Below are 17,363 nucleotides of genomic sequence, written 5' to 3'. Positions count from 1 at the left end.
AGGTCATGTGGATGACATTGTTGGGAAAGCATACAGATCGTTACATGTCATAATGAGGCTACTTAAAGGATGCAACAAAGAATTAAAAGAGAAAAGTTACTTAAGTATGGTTCGTCCATTATTGGAATATGCAAACAGTGTTTGGGATCCTCACCAAGAATACCTAATAAAAGAAATAGATAGTGTGCAGAGGAAAGCAGCAAGATTTGTAACAGGGGATTTCAGGAGAAAGAGTAGTGTGTCAGAAATGTTAAAGAAACTAGGGTGGGAAACTTTAAGTAAGAGAAGGGAGAAAACTAGACTTATAGGTTTATATAGAGCCTATACAGGAGAAGCAGCATGGGGAGATATCCGTGAGAGGCTTCAGTTGGAAAATAATTATATCGGCAGGACTGACCACAAATATAAAATTAGAAGGAATTTTAGCAGAAGCGATTGGGGTAAATTTTCATTCATTGGGAAGGGTGTGAAGGAGTGGAACAGTTTACCAGGGATAGTGTTTGACCCTTTTCCAAAATCTGTACAGATATTCAAGAAGAGAATAAACAGCAACAGAAAAAAATTAATGAAATGTTAGAGGGCATTCGACCAGTGCAGGTTAATGTAAATAAGGAATGTGTGTGAATAAATTAATTCCATCCCCTGGTCTAAGGAGTTTGGGCAGCCAAAGTACGGGACTGCTTGTAGGGGTGAAGTACAGTGGGGACTTCGAGGGCCCTGGGACCGCTACGGTAGCTGTGAAGGCCCTTCAGGAACTCTGAAAAGTGGTGGTAAAAGGGGCTCTGGTTAAGATGCAGCAGGTCGTTATGCTACTTAGGTTCCAGAATGGGTAAAGAAAAGAAAAAGTAAATAAATGCAATGTAAATTTTAATCTTATACCAGTTGTACAGTATCATTTGAAGTAATTCCACATACTGTATATCAGATGACTATATTTGTAAGTAGTACAGGAGATATTATAAGTAGAATTTTGTAAACAATGTAAATTTATTAAGGATGAGCTGTGTGTTTAATAGACAAAATTGTTAGCGTAAATTATACAATATTGTATTATAGGAAAATTTTCTTCTCTTGTAAATTTAATATTTAGTGCTTGACAATAATGTATTTTAGTGCACCATTTGCCACCGAGGTAGACACCTCATTTGCAAATAAAGAGATTTTTTTTTGATTTTTTGAAGACCAAGACATACAAAGATATGACAAACAGATTTGTATGTAAGGTTATTTAATTTTCCTGGCAAAGTTAGGGATGTATTCCTTTTCTTACACTTGACAGTCCTAACTTCATACACTCGTAACAAGTACAACTAATGCAAACATTACTTCTCTCTGTGCAATAGTGGTAGAGTGTCGGTCTCTGGATCCCAGGATTGCGGGTTTCAAACCCGTCAGAGGTAGTCAGATTTTAGAAGGGCGACACTCCATGTCGTACGATATCAGCGTGAAAATGATCTCTGGTGACACATTTGGTGTTTACCCGGCAACATTCGTTTAAAAACTCTGCCATAGAAGTAGAGTAAAATTGAACGCCGAAACTGGCATACAAGCAGCCTAAATGACGACAAATCAAAATTCTCACACACGGTCGCTGAGGCTAATACATTATTATTATTATTATTATTATTATTATTATTATTATTATTATTATTATTGAAATATAAATCATAACTAAATGTAGGGGAGCCGGTAGTAAACAATTCCTAATCACAAGATTGCGTGCCAAAAGCCTCGATTAAATTTCAAACCTCTCCGCAGTGTTCATATAGAGTGATGGCATATGACGTTGCTGATGGTGATTCGTCCGTCGGATGGAGACGTTAAGCCTTGAGCAGATCCGTTGGTGTTATTCGACAGGGGTAGGCTATATGCCAGCACCGGCTTTGACCCTCTCGCATCCTACATCATATATCGCATTATTCATTTCATCTCATGGACTCCTCTGATGAGGTTGACGTCAGGGAGAACATGCGTTAATACAAACCCGTCACGATAGATTCATCTCACCTCATACCCGAGCCCGTGGAGAAACGGGACAAGTGTTGGACAAACATAAATCATAAGCACAATAAGAGGAAGAAGAGGAAGATAATAAATACGGCATAAACTACAGTAAGCTTAACAATACTGATATGGTAATGTAACAATGATATAACATAGAAAAATATTATACGTATCATACATACCGTACGTGTCTTTATAAAAAAAATAGTTACAATATGACAGAAATGCTAAAATAACATAAGTAAAATTACGAATGAAGAGTGCCGGTACATTAAGATATATTAAAATAGTTAAGTCGTCTTAGGTGAAGATAGCGGAAAACCACTTTACATTAATATTCACCCTGTTCTGAAATGAAATGGCGTATGGCTTTTAGTGCCGGGAGTGTTCGAGGACAAATTCCGCTCGTCAGGTGCAGGTCTTTTGATTTGACTCCCGTAGGCGACCTGCGCGTCGTAATGAGGATGAAATGCTGATGAAGACTACACATACACCCAGCCCCCGTGCCAGCGAAATTAACCAATGATGGTTAACATTCCCGACCCCGCCGGGAATCGAACCCGGGAGCCCTGTGACCAAAGGCCAGCACGCTAACCATTTACCCATGGAGCACCCTGTTCTGAAATATACCTTTACTTGATGATATGCCAATTTCGGGTCTTTTGTTGATGTTCTTAAAGAGGGATGGGAGACAAACATAAAATAATCGATGGATACTCTGCGCCGAGTGTGAGGAATGTGGAGATACTTTGAATCTTGCTTGTTGTTTAAAGGGGCCTAACATCTAGGTCATCGGCCCACTTTGCATCTGGAGCAGCGCGAAGTGTTTGTTTGTTTGTTTGTTTGTTTGTTTGTTTGTTTGTTTGTTAAGTCTTCAGCCGCAAGGTTGGCTGGGTCATCAGCAAATGTTACCGTTCGTGATTATAGGTGAAACTGCAAAAGCATATGGCCGCGCAATGATGAGGTGTACGAGGCCATGGCGTGCTGTTGTAACACGACCAGCTCTATGATAATGTCAAGAAGCAGTGGTCGTGCTCCGAATGTTACTCGGCACCACCCATACCACAGCAGCTTCCATACCTGGGCACTTATTGGCTTTACGTCCCACTAACTACTTTTAATGTTTTCGGAGACGCCGAGGTACCGGAATTTAGCCCTGAAGGAGTTATTTTACGTGCTAGTAAATCTACTGACAAGAGGGTAACGCATTTGAACACCTTCAAATGTCAACGCACTGAGCCAGGATCGAACCTGCCAAGTTGGCGTCAGAAGATCGTCACCCTATCGTCTGAGCCGCTCATTATTTATTTATTTATTCATTTATTCATTTATTTATTTATTTATTTATTTATTTAGTACCGAGCAAGTTGCTCGCGCGGTTTGGGTCACGTAGCTGCAAGCTTGCATTCGGGAGATGGTGGGTTCGCACTCCACTGAAGATGGTTTTCCGTGGTTTCCCATTTTCAAAACATGCAAATGCTGGGTCTGTACTTTAATTAAGGCACAGTAGCTTCTTTCCCACTCCTATCCCATCGGCGCCATAAGACCTATCTGTGTCGGTGCGACGTAAAACAAATAACAAAAACGTTAGTTAGTTAGTTAATTAGTTAGTTAGTTAGTTAGTTAGTTAGTACATATAGAACAGTGTAACAAGATCTTCCGAGCGGGAATATCCATTTAAAATCGCTAGAGGGAACTCAGGTCAGCTGCCTGTCACCTAATGCACAGCAATTAAGGTCAGGGATGTCCTAGGGAATCACGTTCAAAGAAATAGTCTGGTGTCATTATAGAACCTTCAAGAAGTGGAGGTGGGGACCGACTGAAGTATTTTTGTCCAGACTCTATTTTAGGAGACAACGATCTTTTAATGTCTATCACAGATAGCATTTGGTGTTGCATGTATACAGGATGAAACAATCTTTTTTTCTTCATTACAATCAACATTAAACTTCAGTGAGGAAGTGTGTTATCTTTTCAAGTATAGTGGGTTGAACTCAGGAGCTGGGATTACAATACTGATACTTAGAAGCCTCGTCTGTTAGTACAATATCACTCGTTCTATTAGTCTGCACTTGCCTGTTCCAGTATATTTTTCACTCCTGATTATTCGAGCACCGGTTGCGGATGGTACACTATATGTGCCCCCGGACACTCCTTGTGGTTCGTCCCAAAGATGCCAGCCATGTAATCAATAGCGTGTAGGACCTCCTTTGCTACTAATATAGCGTTCCATCTTTGCAGAAGCTATCCACCAAGTTCAGATATACTGAAAGTAGTATTTGTTTCCAGATTTCCTTGCGCATGAAGAATAGGTTTTTTTTTCGGGTTTGTCTTGCTTTGGCCGATACGTTCATTTTTCGAAGTGTCGGTTCCTTTCAATTTTTTCTCTCTGGTTAGTGTTATATAGAGGATGGTTGCTTAGTTGTACTTTCTCTTAAAACAATAATCACCACCACCTTCGGGATGAGTAGCGGTCGCTTGGTAGGCCATGGTCCTTCGGGGCTGTTGAGCCCTGGGGTTTATTTATAATAAACAGGTTGTTGCGACTATTTCAAAATGTTCTATGTTAATTTTGAAGGCTCTTCGCTAAGGCAATTCTATACCTGTACATGTGTTGTTTGATTTTCAATTAGGCTTACGTAACATATTATTCTCGCCCGTTGTTATTTCTTGATGGACGTAGTCTTTTTCTTTTCTTTTTCACGTGTCTTTTGGCACACCGAAGTCTTGAGCCTCACTGATTGCTGCTGCTACGGTATGTTGGGGCTCAGTAATGACTAGATTTCGGATTTTAGGTATTAAACACCTATTTTGTTCCTGAAGAGATAACTTTCAATGAAGCTGCGACCTTTCTTCTTTCTAATTTCTGTAACTGATAACTTGCCAGTTATCGTTGCCATTGTCGTTACAGTGTTATTGTTAATAATTATTTATTGTTGACAATTAATATAGTTGTTATTCTTTATCTTTAATACTTTCGTCACTTTCAGAAACATTCAATAGTGTAAACATCCCTCAACACATGTTTGGCGTCGGGAAGGGCATCCGTTGTAAAACTGGGATAAACCGTGCCTATAGTGCTGATCCCAAGTAAATAGGAGTTCCTGATTCATAGGGGCGTATACATCAGGAAAAAATACAAATTATAAGACAAACAGCACATAATTTATAAACACTATTAATGATCTGTTTACAATCAGGCCGTTTTAAGGGCACCAGAAAAAAGGAAATCCCCAACATGCTAGTACATGTAACGATACGGGGCCACTGACACTGGCTTTTAAGTATTTTTAAGAACTGAACTCTGCAGCTAGTCAGCAGAAAGTAATTCTTCCTTCTTATAACTTACATAAAACTTGAGATAACAAGGGAAACAAACTGCTCTGTCATGCACAATAAAAATTACCTGTTTAGCTCTAGCCTTAGAGAAGTTGAAATCCATGAAGAAAGCAACCCCCTGAAGAGTCAGCAAGGATCTGAGTCTGGTGCGAGGATCCTTGTCCAAGAGGCGAGTCAGCAAGTTGGTGGCAGCAGGGCTGAGGCTGTATCCTTCAGGTAGAGTACCAGGGGCAGCGTCGCTCTCCCCTACACCGGGCGTGGGGAACTGGAACAACAACATTGAATGAGTGATCAGAGAATGGAATAACCGCCACTTTAAAAAACAGTGATGACAACAATCTAAAAGAAATCGTCCCTAAGCAATACAATTTTTTGTCGAATAATGCTGGTGGGCAAACAAAGTTAGTTATTTGAAAATCTCACTTAACGAGATTTCGTTACCCGCGATTTCGGATATAAACGATTGCGATTTAAACGCCAATTTATATAAAATACGCAAAAGTGTGTCCTGACTCGCATTTTCGGCTTTAAAGAAATGTGAAACAGCACCGTACTTACTGCACAGGCGCAGAAGCTCTTGTGAGTTCTCGCATTATCATACTCATCTTTTTTCGTTCAACCTGTCACAGGATTTCACCATTCACGAGCTTATGTTGTTGAACCAGGACAATACTGTAGAAGAAAGGACCAGAGTTCGAGGAGGTTCAATCTGAAAGAAAATTCACAGCAAAAATCATGGCCGAGGATTTCCAAATGAACGACAATACACCGACCATTTCTGAATACATACATACTGAGAAGTGCTAAAGAGAAAATAACAGTTGCGAGCATGTCTTCAAATGTTACAAATAACTGAACAACAGTTAATAATAATAATAATTTTTTTGCGAGGGATTGTGGAGGATCTTACATGAGACACTCGTGAAGAGTCCGCACTCCATGAGTGTGTGAGATTCTTACCCACTAAAAACCACACACCCATTTTCCCACGATGTTTGTTTCTGCCCCGGAACCGCTCGCGCATTACTTCAGGGTAGTGACGTGCTTTTAGTCATTCAGACTTCTTCCTTCATTCATCTTTCACTGACGTTCAAAAGCATCCAGATCCCTCTTCTTCTGGCGCAGGATACTTCCCACATATTCTGTCACCCTATCCCAAGATTCCTGATTTCTCAGCATCACAAGCACAGCATTATCTGGCGTCAATACCTCGAGTTCAGCTTCCACAATACTTCTTTCTGTCAACCAATGATCACACACGAAGAAAGTATGTAGGACGTCATCTATATCACGACAGTAAATGCATTTTGGACTGCTGGCTATGTTCAATTTGTGCAAAAATTTACGAAAGTATCCGTGCCCTGTTAGAAGCTGAGTAATATAGTAATTTACCTCACCATGAGTCCGTTCAATCCAATCATTTAGATATGATATTATTGCTTTGTCCATTTCCCTCGAGGATCACTTTCTCGTCTCTGTTTCCAGCGCTCCATTCGACGGCTATGGGCTAACTTCTTTGCGCGTTTCTGTCCGAGTTCTCCTTGAGTACGCCAGATTTCCTGTCGTTCAAAAGCAAGTAAATCAATAGGCGCTACTCCAGCTATGGTGAGGATTGCAGGTTCGGATACCGTACGATATGCACATGCCATTCGCAACGCTGTTCTTCGTTGTACCGCAGCCATCATTCTCCTATACTTTCCTATCTTCAGTGATTCAGCCCATACCTCGGAGCCATACAGAAGTACTGTTTGGGCTGCTGACATCAGAAGTCGTCGTTTGCTAGATCTCGGATCTTTGATATTGCCCATCAGTCGCTTAAGTTCGGTCATATATTTCGCTGCCCTTTCTGTCACCCTCCGGATATGATGCCAGAATGTGAGTTTGGTATCAAGCGTAATGCCTAAATATTTCATACTCTTAGATGTTTCAATACCTATCTCTCCAATATGAAACGACACAATGGTCTCATTTCGTTTTCTTGTCAAAAGAACAATTTCCGTTTTATGATCAGCAAGTGTTCGTCTGTGATTATTCATCCATCCCTTTACCCGTCGCATCACTTGATTCAGTTTAAGTTGCGCCAATTCCAGATCACGGGTCACTATCAAGACAGCTACATCGTCAGCATAACCTATAAGTGTTGTATCTTCAGGCATCTCTAGTCGCAGTAAGCCATCATAAGTAATATTCCAAAGGTCTGGACCAAAAATGGATCCTTGTGCTGCACCAGCTGTAATCCGTTTAGTCTTTTGTCCACCCTCTGTATTATACAGCAGTAAGCGATCCTTCAAATAGTCTTTCAATATTCTTATGAGATACTCTGAAAGCTTGAATGTTTCTTGAAGTGCTTCCAACATGTCCGTCCATCTTGCTGAGTTAAAAGCATTCTTCACATTCAGGGACAAGAAGCGCCACTTTACGAGAATAATGATTGCCCATTTGTGCTCTTTTGGCAGTGTTCACTACTTCTAGTACTGCATAACTGTCGAATGTCCTCTCCGAAAGCCATGCTGACGAGGTGACAAGTCCCCAGCTTGCTGAAATGCTGAGAGTATTCTGGGCTGTAGGAGCTTCTCTAAACCTTTTCCTGCAGTATCAAGCATACAAAGAGGTCTATACCCCTCAGACTCCCCTTTGCTGATCAAAACTAATCGTGCCTTTTTCCATCGATTGATAAAAATACCTGCCATGAGGCAATTGTACATTTCAAGCAGCAACTGTAGACAGAATTCAGCCGTTGTCTTCAGTACTTCGGCTGGTATACCGTCTGGCCCTGGGGCTCTCTTATTTCTGAGAGAACTAATGGCTCCTTGTAGTACTTCTGTGGGGAAAAGCGGTATGTCGATTGGCTGCCTTACATCTTCATCAGCAATCCTCTCTGGATGGTCAGGAAACAAATTATCCACAATTTCTTTCATGGTTTGCGGATCCATGGTTGGATTTGATAGCGCCCTAAGTTTCTTCAAGATGACCTTATAGCCCAGTCCCCATGGGTCGTCATCTACTTCCTTAGCCATTGCCCATCATCTCTCAGTTTTACTTCTCTTGATTGTATTTCGGAGTTCTTTCCTTGCTGATTTATATTCTGTCATGAGTGAGACATCTTCCTGGCTACCTCTAGCTCTCCATGCTCTGCGCCTCAGTCGTAGACAACGCTTCCTCAACTCCGCAATTTCTTCAGTCCATCAGTACGCTGGACGTTTACAGTTTCGCGGTTTCCTTCTAGTCATAGATGCATCACAAGCTTGTTGAAGGAGCCGCGTGGTGAGTTCGACACGTATGTTGCCCATTTCATTTCCTGTATAACCAGAGCATTTTCTTGATATGTCCTCCATTTCCCTTTGTAGTGTATCAAGAAATTTCTCTTTATCTATACTGGCTGTATTCCATTGTTGATTCGGTAAATTGCGCGACATAGTCCTTAGCTGCGGTTCTTCTTGGAGCACATCAAAAATGATGTATTGGTGATCACTTCCCGTATAGTCCTTTGCCACTCGCCATTCAGTGATCCTCGATGAAATGTCTTCTGATGCAAATGTAACGTCAGGTATTGTTCCCCTACAGCCTGGTCGTCGGGAGGTTGGCACGTTTCCGACGTTGATGACTATCAAACCTGTCCTAGCAGCCATCTCCATTGTACGTCGTCCTCTAGAGTCCGTATGTGGCATGTCCCATTCTAACGCTTGGGCGCTGAGATCTCCAGCAACCACTAATCTGTTGTCCATTCCCTGTAGTGCATTTTCAAGGCCATCCAGTTTTTTCTGAAAGTCACTGACAGACTCACTCGGAGTAAAGTAACAGCCTCACAAATGTTATTCTGTCAATCAGGACCCAAACAAATCCGTCTCCACACCCATAATCTCTAACCGTAAATTTTCTCAGATCTGGTATACAAATTGTAGCTGTCCCAAGGTTGTCTGCGAACCATCCTGGGTGTTCCCTGTTATGATACTGTTCACTGAATAACAGTAGATCTGCTCCTTCATCAAAGGTCAGCTGAGTCAAAAGATCGTTTGCTGTCCGACTTCTGTGCACATTTGCCTGAATGATTCGTATCGTTTGTTTTTGATTTTAACCTCCTCAAGAGCTTGACGAAATACAACGCAGGCACTTGAGCCAGGTATGTGATTTCGTTTATTCTCTTCTACGCCCTTGTCTGTACAATTTACACATCGTGGATTTGATTTGCAGCCTGCTGCCTTGTGCCCAGTTTCTCCACACTTGAAACAAAGCTTACTTCCGTTTTTTTTGCTAGTTGCTTTACGCCGCACCGACACAGATAGGTCTTATGGCGACGATGGGACAGGAAAGGGCTAGGAGTGGAAAGGAAGCGGCCGTGGCCTTAATTAAGGTACAGCCCCAGCATTTGCCAGGTGTGAAAATGGGAAACCACGGAAAACCATTTTCAGGGCTGCCGACAGTGGGATTCGAACCTACTATCTCCCGAATACTGGATACTGGCCGCACTTAAGCGACTGCAGCTATCGAGCTCGGTACTTACTTCCGTCTGGGCCTTTGCAGATACACGCATGTTGTCCGTAAGAAAGACATCGAAGGCAGCGGGGCACCACAATTCTTTTTCGTATCCTACAGTCGAGCCATCCTAGTTTGATTAGACCAGCTTCCAGAAGTTTCATAGCCGCTTTGTCTTCCAGCTCTATTATAGCGAGTTTCTGCCCCCTGTTGTTCGACTTTGTGACTATAATTTTTATCTCACAATTGAAATTCCCCAAATCCCGCCTTACAGCATCTTCTACATCCACAGCAGTGGTAGCATCATCCATATCCCGAATTTCAAGTGTTGTTCGGGAGATCAGAGCTTTCACTTCACCATCTTGTCCAATGACATCTCTCAAAGATTTATTAAACATGTTCCTGTTCTCAATTTGCGTGGTTTTCTTAAATTCCAAAATAACAGCGCCCGCTCTTGTTTTACGAATTGACCGAATATCTGTCCCGCTTTCTTCTGGCTTCACTTTACACCGAATTTCTCTCAGAACATACGCATAAGTCTTACCATTCACTGGTGTGATGAGGACAGCTTCTGAACGGCTCCGTGGTTTGGGGTGATCTTGTTTCCTCTTCTTTTCACTTTCTGTGACTGCGTCATGATCATTTCTATCAGTTTCTGGTTGCGCATTTTTATCTCATCGGTCTTCTTTTTCTCGTTGGGGGGGAGGGACTTTTTTCCATTCCATCTCATCTTTCTTCTTGGTTGTCATTGGTAGTAATGTTTTAGTCAGCTCCGGCTCCTTTACAGTTGTTGATTTTTGTTCTAATTGCTCCCTTGTCTTCGAATTAATTTACATTTCCTGTCAAATCGAACAGATATACAACTGCTCTCCCTCACAGCCATTAGACCACACCTCATAGCGACATTTGTGTTCCAACATCATTTGTTATAAGGCAATGAGGCCAGCGAAGGAGCGGCCAACCATTATGCTGCGTGGTTTACCCCCATCACAGTATCTAAACTGATCATCACTGCCCGAGTCGAAGATAACGAACTGAGTTGTTGTAGGATAACCCCTAGCCATACTGAGCCAAAACGCTGACAGACACAGGACTATCACATTCAGAACTGCCACCAAATGACGTCCATCATTTTGGACCATTCGAGAAGCTTGTATTATAGGAACCGACGGAAAAGTTCAACGTCCCTTCCTGTTTGATGTTTGGGATTTGACACTGATATCTTCTATATATAGCATTCACCCTCCCCAGTGGGTGGGAGCGGTAATATACATCCACAGTATCTCCTGCTTGTCGTAAGAGATGACTAAAAGGGGGTCTCCCACAGGCTCTCAAGTTGGGATTGTGGGCTGGCGACTACGGGACACGTAAGTCTGGCACTGGTTCCACTTGCTCAGCCTCCTGTCTTTCAACTTTCCTGTCTGCTCTCCATTGGTCAACTCTTATTCTCCTCCGATCCCGAGGGAGAAGGTGTTGGTGGTGCTGGTTATTGTTTTAAGAGAAAGTACAAGTGGGCAACCATCCTCTATTATCACTAATCAGAGGAAACATGGAAGGGATCCAACACTTCGAAAAATGAAGGTATCGGCCAAAGAAAGTCTAGGGTTATGAAAGGCGTGAAAATGAGACTACCTAGGTCTCGAATGCTCGAAAAAGAACAACAGTTGACCCAGGGAGGTCAGATAGGATAGAAAAGTTGGGAGCCTAGCACAAGTAAGTGGAAGCAATGCCAGGACTTAGATAAGGGCCCTGTGGTTGCCAACCCACGCTCCCAACTTAAGAGCTCCTGGCCTCCTTTTAGTCGACAGGCAGGGTGTTATTCTACCTCCCCCACCCACAGAAGGACCTATGATAAAGGGTTTGCGAGGCCTAAGATGCTTCTCCCATCATGACCTGTTCTTTCTTTTCCCGATACCTTCATTCTTCGAGGAGCGGACCTCTTCAGAGTTTTCCTATCATTAGTGTGACAACAATGGCAGGCAGGAACTCGGAATGTCAGTGGCGGGGTAACGTTAGATATAATAATAATAATAATAATAATAATAATAATAATAATAATAATAATAATAATAATAATAATAATAATAATACTGGATTCTCAGCCTTGAAGGGTAAGAGATGCAAAGGGAGACCAAGACGATGACAATATTATATTTTCGTTTTACAGATTTAAATATAATAAGTGTGGAACTAAACGAAGCGACAAAACTATACTGGCAAATAGAGGATTGTTGTGGTGCCTAGTTAGTGGTGGTGGTGATTACTTTTAACAGGAAGTACAACAGGACACCATCCATTCTTAACACCAATCAGAGGATTAAAAAGAAGAGGTCTGACCCTTCGAAGGAAGAAGGTATCAGCAAAGAAAATAGGAAGTCCACAAAAGGCGCGAAAATGAAAGCCACGCTAGGCACGCCGGGATCGGAAGAGAGAGAGGTCGGAAGTGCGGAGACTGGCACAAGTGGAAGCTAGCACCCCGTGGTCGCCAACCTGAGAGCCCATGCGGTGTTTTTCTAGTCCCCTAGTGGATGAATTCTTCTGCCCCCACCCACACGGGGACGCTTAGTGAGTACGTAGGAGTTATGTAAATTTACGTAATCAGTGGGCCTGCATAGTGTACACAAGGAGATTCAATTTAAAATGGATGATATTATTGTTGTTTGTCTCTAGGGGGTGTGTAGATAGGCGAGTTCCCAGCAGTCAGAGCGCTAGTCACGTGCCCACGCCCCCGCCGGAAGACACGTCTGTGACCGGAAGTGCGACACGCCACCTCTTAAGCCACGGTTTCCGCTCAGCCTCTCTGATCTTGACCGGACACAGACGTATTGGTGGCCACTTCAGCCTTGCAAGAACTGTGAGAATTCCTTGGCGTAAATAGCTATGACTCAACAGAACTAAAAATGTTCACGTCAACCAGGAGTCGAACTTCGGACTTGTGACATACTCTGAAGTGAGGAAACATATTCTGGACATAAAATGGCCCACTGGAAGTGAACATTTAAAAATCTGCAGGAGCCGTTGCCCGTGAGTGTAATTTTCACTGACGGATTCCTGGCATCTCCTACTTGAACTACAAGCAAAATCAGGGATGTTACCTTTCTTAATCTCACACACTCCTTAGTCAGAGACTGCGACTCAACAGGATTACTAGATGGAACTGAATCCTCCGAGTTAAGTCATCAATTGAGACTGCTATCCATTCAACGTCGAGACAGCACAATTCTTCAAGCCGTTAGTCAAATTTGACTAGAATACATTCGTAATTCCAACCTTAGTCATGGAATCATGCAGCATCACTTACCATACCAATGGTTGTAAGTAAGCTTTGGATAATTATGAATGTTTACTGTCGGTATTTTTTTTTCAAGTTGCTTTACGTCGCACTGACACAGATAGGTCTTACGGCGATGATGGGAAGGGAAAGGGCTAGGAGTGCGAAGGAAGCAGCCGTGGCCTTAATTAAGGTACAGCTCCAGCATTTGCCTGGTATGAAAATGGGAAACCACGGAAAACCATCTTTAGGGCTGCCGACAATGGGGCTCGAACCCACTATCTCCCGAATACTGGACACTGGCCGCACTTAAGCGACTGCAGCTATCGAGCTCGGTGTCGGTATTTAAAAGTTGCAGTATGGGTGGATACGCCACTGGTAAGACCCCAATTAGAGTATGGTATCATTTTAAGGGACAATCTCCAGCATTACTTGGTCCAAAAACTGAAACAGATTCAAAGCAAAGCAGCGCGATTTGTGCTGGATGATTTCCGACACAAAAGTATAGTGTTATGAAAATGTTGCCAACTTTGGGCTGGGAAGACTTGGGAGTAAGGAGACTAGCTGCTCGACCGAGCGGTATGCTCCTAGCTGTCAGTGGAGTGATAGCGTGAAATGACATTGGTGGTGTTTTTAAAAGTAGGAAAGTTCTTATTCCAAGAGGACAAATTGGAGCAAATACTCGTTTATAGGAAAAGGAATTAGGACTTGGAATAATTCATCATGAGAGATGTTTGATAAATTTTCAACTTCTTTGAAATTATTTAAAAAAGGCTAGATAAACGTAAACTACAGGGAATCTGCCACCTGGGAGACAGCCATAAATGCAGATCAGTGGTGACTGATTAATTGACTGCTTGTTTGAAAATACGACATTTATCTGATATACAGTACATAACAAGCCATTATAGTCTGTGTCAAACGCAGTCTGTTGGGGTCGTTTTTATGAAGTAAACGTATTTTGATCTGATGCAAGTCACAGATTAACATTTTCCGCGGAGCTCAACACTTCGAGAAGGTAGGATATTATAACCCCGCAGCCACTTGGTTGCACAATTCTGATTAGTCTCTCGAGGACAAAATGCTTTCCATTTGAAACAGAACATAGGAAAGCATTACAGATACTCCCATAAATGTTAGGTCACTCTGACTTTTCACACACTTTTATTGGGTAGTTATTCTTACACTATAATGATAACGTATAATACAACAAATCATGTAGGAAAACATAATAAAACGTTATACAGCCATTGTGATGAAAGTCAAACTCTTCTGACAGTCATTAGTACGCCCTCTGTCGAACATTAAATAAAAGCAATAATTCCAGTGCCGCCTCGGCCACTACACAAAAAGCAACATAAACTCGCATAATTCACAACACTGTTCACACTCAGTACTTTGTAGGTCCACGTTGATGTTTTAGGACCTATTCCAGTCGATTCGACATACTGGCGATAACTTTCTTGATATAATCAGGGCTTAATGCCGCCCATTCTTGTAGCAGTGCCCTCTTCAAGTCTGTGAGGGAACTTGGCGTCGCAATTGCAGAGCTGCCTTCATTCGACTCCACACATTGTCGATGGGGTTCAGGTCGGGTGATTGTGGTGGTTTCAAGACCTTCAGGCAGTTGTACAGCAGCCACTCCCTGACGAGTTACGACTTGTGCTTGGGGTCGTTATCTTGGTAGAATTGAAAAGTACGCTGTGTACCAAATTGTTCCGCAAATTGTCGCAAATTGATTTTTGAGGATAGCCAAATCGCCCTTTTTGTCAAAGTACGTTCAGTGAAACTCAGTGCACCAACCCCGTTCGATGCAACACATCCCTACACCATTGCACTTCCTCCAACATTTTTTACCGTTGCTTGTGAATTGCTTGTTCTCAGTTCCTCGTGACGTTTCCGCCACACCAATTGCTTTAGACCGAACCCGAAGACGTTCAACTTTGACTCCTCAACAAATAACACATCCTCCTACCAAGCACTGGGTTTGCTTACGTAGGTTTTTGCGAACTCTGGACACTTGTTTTTATTTACCGCACTAATGTATGGTTTCCTACTAGCACTTCTCCGAAAGAACTCGTTCCTTCGCAGTGCTCTTCGCACGGTTTCAGTACCCACTTTCTTTCCACATTCCTCTAAAACAGCTGCTGTCAGTTTCGGGGCACTAATTTTCGGATTTCGTTTCCCATTACGAAGCACAAACCGCTGAGCCTTCTTGATCTGCCTGTCAGGGGAAATGAATCAATTCTGTTTTCATTTTTGAATCGTCTTATTATATCTCCAATTGTTGTTCTGCTTATGTTAAGCATCTGCGATATCTTTCTATGCGATTTACCTCGAGCATGATGGAATATCACAAGCTGGCGTTCTTCAAACGTGGTATTGTGTTGTCTTTTGCACCCCATTTAATACCAGTCCGCAACACTGCAGCAAATGATTTCGGCACGACGATTTTTACGGCACCGCACTACTGAACTGAACGTTTTGCAACACTATCTTCCGTGTCTCTGTCAATGAACACAACGGCAATCTCGGCCTTTCGGGGTGACCGAATATATTTGAGGCGTGTCATTTCATCCATGTGCACCATGTCCTTTCTTTTACAGCATACTGTACATCAATGTTCCGTGATTCCACTTCGGCATAAGCAACCACATGTAGTTCCCTTACTTGGACACATTTGGTTTCACATTCTGCTCATGGTTGCGTTATTGTCATCACTTTTGGCGGAATTTATCACTGGCCGAATATTTATGGGAGTGACTGTAGTTCGTTAGAGAGAGACTGATAGGGCGGGAACGTGTCGTGCCCTCGGACATTGCTTGTCTGTCTGGCAAGGGGAACTGTTTCGAGAGAGAGAGAGCGGGGGGATGAGTAGAGGGGGCTACGGCTTAAGAAGGGGTAGTTTTGTTTAAAACGGTACAGAACCGGTAGCTCTACATTCGGGAAGCGGAGGGACTGGTCCCCACCGTCGGCTGTCCTGAGAATGGTTTTCCGTGGTTTCCCATTCCTCAGCACTAAGGCAAATGCCGGGACAGATCCTTTTATAGACCATGGCCGCTACCCCGTCACCTTCACCGCACCGCTAATCACCTCATCAGATCGCCTTGGCCTGAGAGGGGGCGTAACCCTGTAGCAGGCTCACCGTAAAAAAGTAATAAATACAAAAATTGTTCTGGTTAGACCACAACGATTGGAATGACACGTCTGCCATTGTTACACAGGCCGTCTACATAGGATTACAAGACGTTATCTTTCAAGATCACATGTACTATTTATAGGGGCGTTTTCTTCTTCTCCTTCTTTCGTTTTGGTCGACTATGGACACATTAATTCGAATCCAGCTTCATCTGTTTCTGGGGTTAATCCTCGTCCAGTACACCTCCATCCTTTCACTCTGCAATCTCCTTTCTTGAAACCTCTTCGTGGCCTTGATCTTCGACTTATAAGCATCCCTGCTGCGGATTTCCGTTCCTTGCATTGCCATTTCATCCAGGCCCTTCTTCACCTTCTGGCTACCAACGCAATGTAGTTTTCCTGGTCTCAAAAAGTCGTATTATCTGATCGATCAGTCTTCCCGGGTTCATTCTGTAGATATGTCCGAAGAACATAGCTCTCCTCCTTCGGATGGTATCTGAGATATTTTCCATCTTGAGATATAATTCTTGGTTTCCTTTCTTTCTGTATGATCCATCCTCTGTTCTTTGGGGCCCCAGTATCTTCCTCAGAATCTTTCTCTCCACTAGTTACAACTTCTTGACCAATCCTGTTTTTATCACGTTCAAACTTTCAGCTGCATATAAAGCCTCCGGGCGGACCATTGTCTGGTGGTGTCTGAATTTTGCATTGATCGAGATATTCTACGCGTTGTAAGTGTTCATAGTTAGTTTTTATGCCAAGTTCATCTAGTTGATTCTCGATAACAGTGCCTCTCTTTCTGACAGGTTGCTGTCTATCCACTCCTCCAGATATTTGAATTTCTCCACTTTCTGAATCCTTTCTCTCTCAACTGTCATCCATATGGTTGCTGTTTTGATGTTGGTCATGTATCGTGTCTTCTCGTAGGCCTGCCTTATTTGTTTCTACCTGGAGTTGGGCAATTTGGTCCTGTGCCTCCTCTATTAACTCTGACAGAAACACAATGTCATCCGCAGTCAATTCTAATTCGTTTGTTCTTGCATCCCATTCGTATACCGCCTATTTCTTGCATTTTGCGGCGCCACACTCTAATCACTTTGTCAAGGACTTATAGGGAAGTGTACTTTTTCAGTAATCC

At 42.7% G+C, this 17,363-nt stretch overlaps 1 protein-coding gene across 1 annotated transcript in view; it reads right to left on the bottom strand.

Moving 5' to 3' along the window:
- The window catches only part of S6KL (S6 Kinase Like), a 632,786-nt gene that overhangs the window by 14,435 nt on the left and 600,988 nt on the right, over positions 1–17,363 (bottom strand). Inside the window, exon 9 of the mRNA XM_067153213.2 lies at positions 5,411–5,608. Within this exon, the coding sequence (XP_067009314.2) occupies positions 5,411–5,608 (198 nt within the window). The remainder of the gene's footprint in view (positions 1–5,410; positions 5,609–17,363) is intronic.

Source organism: Anabrus simplex, chromosome 8 (assembly GCF_040414725.1).
Source record: "Anabrus simplex isolate iqAnaSimp1 chromosome 8, ASM4041472v1, whole genome shotgun sequence".
NCBI classification, from domain to species: Eukaryota; Metazoa; Arthropoda; class Insecta; order Orthoptera; family Tettigoniidae; genus Anabrus; species Anabrus simplex.
Note: the sequence above shows the minus strand (reverse complement) of the source record. Positions and strands in the feature narration are given on the sequence as shown.